This window comes from Triticum aestivum, chromosome 1A (assembly GCF_018294505.1).
Source record: "Triticum aestivum cultivar Chinese Spring chromosome 1A, IWGSC CS RefSeq v2.1, whole genome shotgun sequence".
NCBI lineage: Eukaryota > Viridiplantae > Streptophyta > Magnoliopsida > Poales > Poaceae > Triticum > Triticum aestivum.
In genome coordinates this window covers 219,579,011-219,583,797 of record NC_057794.1, presented here as the reverse complement: position 1 = coordinate 219,583,797, position 4,787 = coordinate 219,579,011, and the positions used below count along the sequence as shown (strand labels likewise).

The 4,787-nt window shown below is 46.7% G+C and overlaps 1 protein-coding gene across 1 annotated transcript; it reads left to right on the top strand.

Moving 5' to 3' along the window:
* LOC123043508 (protein ACTIVITY OF BC1 COMPLEX KINASE 3, chloroplastic) lies at positions 1 to 3,197 on the top strand (the record flags this gene model as incomplete). Its single annotated transcript, XM_044465979.1, is given in 7 exon segments — positions 1 to 270; positions 380 to 613; positions 1,037 to 1,372; positions 1,577 to 2,132; positions 2,219 to 2,405; positions 2,506 to 2,872; positions 2,955 to 3,197. Coding segments are annotated over 7 exon segments (2,079 nt in total), but the record flags the coding sequence as incomplete, so codon positions are not given.
* Between the last annotated feature and the right edge of the window lie 1,590 nt (positions 3,198 to 4,787).

Genomic DNA, 4,787 nt, shown 5'->3' with positions numbered 1-4,787 from the left:
TCCTTCTCTCTTCCGTCGTACCCGCGCCGCCTCCGCCGCCGCCCGTCCCTCCTCCGCGCTGCATCCACTGCGGCGCTCCCGTCCCCCGACCTCTCCATCCAGCTCTCTCCCCGCCCTTCCCCGCGCGCCTCGCCTCCCGTAGTACCATCCCTCGCCCGCGACCGCGCAGAGGACCTGCAGGCCGAGTCCCGCGCCATGACCCGAGCCGCTGCCGCCACCGTCTACACCCCCGAGCTACTCGCCTCCCGCTACGGCTCCCAACCTTTCCAGGCAAATCCTGGACCCAATCTCCAAGCATACTTTAACCTCGATGTAAGGGCAGCAGCCGAGGCTCTCAGAATCTGACATATGTGGTGTGCATTGCCTGCTGTGTAATTAGGTGGCAATGAGAGCGGCGGAGGTGCTCTCGAAGCTGGGGGCATTCGGGCTAAAGCTGCTGCTCGACCAGCAGAGGGGGGAGTCGTCCTCGTCAGCGAAGAGGCGTGCCAGGGCGGTCGAGCTGCGAACTGTACTGACAAGGCTTGGCCCGACGTTCGTCAAGATTGGGCAGGGTTTGTCCACGCGGCCTGACCTCTGCCCGACTGAGTATCTCGAGGAGCTCTCCGAGCTGCAGGTGGACCTTCTTTCTTGCCGGTTTTCAGTGCTCATGATACGAAACTATTGTTGGGAAAGTACTGAACAATTCTTGCTTTCTTGCGGTCAGATATGGTTAATCCCTGTTTAAGTTCTTTTAAGATAGACATGTTATTTTAAGGAACAAGAATGGACCACTACTATCCTGTTAATTACTTATGAGGTGAATAATTAGTTACTCAGTCCAATCCGATAACCATTCACCAGGTTTTCCTTCCATCACACGGTTCTTATTGTTTTGAAGTGGCTAGATGATTTCCAAAATGGTTATTGATTCGAATATGGAAGTCACCGGTACCACCTAGACTTCACCATTTGGGGATATTTCCTGATAACCTTGGGGCATTACTTCTATCACTGCTATAATGTTTTCCCAAATGGTTGACACGAAGCTGTCTTGCAGGATTCTCTCCCCACATTTCCAGATGAAGAGGCATTTGCCTGTATCGAGAGGGAGCTTGGCTTTCCTCTTGATTCAATGTACTCAGCAATGTCACCTTCACCGATAGCTGCAGCAAGTTTAGGTCAAGTTTACAAGGCACGGTTGAAATACTCTGAGCAGTTGGTAGCTGTCAAGGTGCAAAGACCTGGCATCGAGGATACCATAGGCCGTGATTTTTACCTACTGAGGGGACTTGGTTTTCTAATAAATAAGTATGTCGACATTATAACTACTGATGCAGTTGCTCTGATAGATGAATTTGCCCGAAGAGTTTTCCAAGAGCTTAATTATGTCCAGGTACTTTGTCTTTGCGTATATTCTATTAATACAAGTATAGCCTACATATCAACTGTACCTGTAAATGCTAAAAAAATGAGTAAAATAGAATCAAGAGGAATACATACAACATAGATTGCTGAGTCAGCAGAATCAAATGCTATCATGTGTCCTGATTGTATGTTTTTATTCGTTACTAATCGTGTTAAAAAATAATGAATGCAGGAAGGCCAAAACGCACGAAGGTTTAAAAAATTATATGCTGACAAGCAAGACATATTGGTCCCTGATATATTTTGGGATTACACAAGTGCAAAGGTACTGACAATGGAATGGATTGAGGGTGTAAAGCTTAATCAACAAGCTGCCATTGAAGGCCAAGGCTTGAAGGTCCTGGACTTGGTAAACATTGGTATACAGTGTAGCCTAAGGCAGCTACTAGAGTATGGTTACTTTCATGCTGACCCGCATCCTGGTAATATTTTGGCAACACCTGAAGGGAAGCTTGCTTTTCTTGATTTTGGCATGATGAGTGAAACCCCAGAGGATGCAAGGGTAGCCATCATAGGGCATGTCGTTCACATGGTCAATCGGGATTATGAAGCGATGGCTCGTGATTATTATGCACTTGATTTTCTGAAACCTGAAGTGGATGTATCCCCAATCGTACCTGCCCTCAAGAATTTTTTTGATGATGCTTTGGATTCAACAGTGAGTGAGCTAAACTTTAAAACCATAGTTGATGGATTAGGCGCTGTTCTTTATCAGTACCCATTCAATGGTAAGTCTTACTTTGTTTTAAGTATTATGAGGTTACATCTCAATTTTGCTGAGACAGTGATATAATTCTTGCCTATTCAAATCTAGTACCGGCCTACTATGCGTTGATACTGCGATCACTCACTGTGCTGGAAGGTCTGGCGCTCTATGCTGATCCTAATTTTAAGGTGCTTGCTGCCTCATATCCTTACTTTGCTAAAAGATTACTCACAGATCCCAATCCATATCTCAGAGATGCTCTGATTGAGCTGCTCTTCAAGGATGAAAAATTCAGGCAAGTACTTATTCTGCTAGCTTCTGCATATTATATATTGCTTGTACCAACAACCATCCTCTTACGATAGTCTTGAGAATCACCTTTTGCTTTGCTGCAGGTGGAATAGGCTTGAAAATCTTCTTGTTCAAGGACGCCAGGATAGAGAGTTTGTAGCGAAGGATGCTCTACAACCGGTTTTGAAACTTCTACTTGGTCCAGATGGAGAGAATTTAAGAGTGCTAGTTGTGAAAGAAGCGGTTCGTGTCACAGAAGCCATCACCTTCGGAACACTGATTGATTCATACAACGCAGCTCCAGAATTTTTGAAGCCATTAATATCCAATGGCAATCCAGCTGGACCATTTAAGATAAGTGATGTTGAGCGGGAACAAATGTTGGAGCTACGAGACACTGTTCTCAGAATATGGGGTCTTTTGAGATCCTCTGATACCTTTGATCCAAGTCTTTTGCAGCCAATTGTACAGGTACACTGCTGCTTCATTCCTTTTATATGTATTTCAACAGCTATTGACAACTCTGCAACTCATAGCATTTTTTACATCTCAGGTGCTACAAGAGCGTGAAGCCCGTGTGTTTGGTTCTCGTATTGCTGGAGGTGTCTCGCAGCGCCTTGCAGCCCGCTTGCTGCAGCAGCTGCTCAGGATCCCACCTGCACCTGTTCCTGGATCTTCTTAGAATCTTTGTAGATAGGCTCACACTAAACCATGTAAATTGACACGATACTTTCTGCACCAAAAGGAAAAAAGAAAAGCAACTATAATTCGTAATCAGTAGATAAACATCCCCTAACGTCAGCGTCTGTTCTATTTTAATGTGATGTTCAGATGCAACGCATTAGTATGTCTTTTCCTTTTACTGCTTGATATCGTGTACCAAGAGTTTAAGAAAGTAACGTATAGGTAGTACCCAATAATGCTACATCTACGTAAACACTTACGAAACCTTACGTAACTTGCCTAAACAAAATTCTCTCCCCCCTGATTTTAACCGGGGGTGGGCCCCTTCCCCCCTCTCTCCAATCCCAGCTCACCGTGTTGCTGTTTACGTTAATTCACGTTTGTGTTTTACGTAGATGTAGCATCGCTGAGGTAGTACCTAGTGGAGTTCAACTAGCGATTTTGATAGGGAAACGTTTCTATGGGTCGGCCGCCGAAACTTTCGGCCGGTCCCACGCGATTGAGGCCATCGTACGCCTCGCGCGACTCACCTGCCCCTTCCTTATCTTCTTCCTCTCGATCCCCTTCCTCCTAAATTCTCTCTCAGCTGCGTCCACGCATGGGGGTGGCCATGACCTTCCTCTTCCTCCTTCAGATCTCACCGCCAGCTAGCCCCAATCCCGCGCAGGTCCATACCTTCAACATCAGTGCCATGCCCACTTCTTTCCACTGCCGCGGCTGCAGGTTCCTTCCGCCCCGGCGAGCCGGAGTTGGAAGCCGCCATGGATAAGCTATCCGAGAGCTGCTGGAACTGTCCACCGGAGATGCTACTAGCACGGCGGCGCGACCTCCTCTCCCTGTTGCTGCAACCATCTTCTTCCAAACGAAATTGAAAGCATTTTTGCTCCTCCACCGATGTTGCAACCGACGACCAAAAGAGCTACGACTGTTCGATTCGAAAGATTCAACCAGCGGTATATAAAGCTTCAACAAGACACCATGCACTGAAAAAACGCTACAATCGTATATACGAAAGCTTCAACTATAGTTTGAAAAAGCTTCGACGGACCCCCATACAATTGAAAAAAGCTTCAATAGTTCATGTGAAAGCTTCAACCCGTATTTGAAAAGGCTTCAAACGGTGGAGTAGAGAAGTTTCAACCCACCGCTATGAAAAAAAAATCTACAACCATCATTTTGGAAAGCTTCAACCGGTTTTATAAAAAACTTCAACTGGCTTTGTAGGCAGCTTCAACCCGTGAGTACACAACAAAAAAGTTGCAATCGTTGACATGAAAAGCTTCAACCCTACTTTTGAAAAGCTTTAACCCGGCGACAAAAAGCTAGAACCAGTACCTCACCGTTGATGCAATGGTGGCACTCCTTCCCCGGAGCTGCGACCTTCACCGGTTGGAGCTGCATGCGATTTTTTGCTGCAATCGACAGTGGGAAAAGCTACAACCGGTGCCACGTGTTGCTACTCCCGACAAAAACCCGATGAAGGTTGAAGCAAACCGTTGTCGCCGCCGTGACTGTCGACATGAATGGTTGTAGCAATTCCCGTCATCGGTCGTAGCAAAAATGAACAATGGGTGAAGCAAAATATATTTGCACATGGATGACGAAGGAGAAAGTGATGGTTGGGCATGGCCATGGAGGCAGGGCTGCGGCGAGGGGCGGCGACGGAGCTACAACCTGAGCTACACCCATCGGTGCTGAGAGC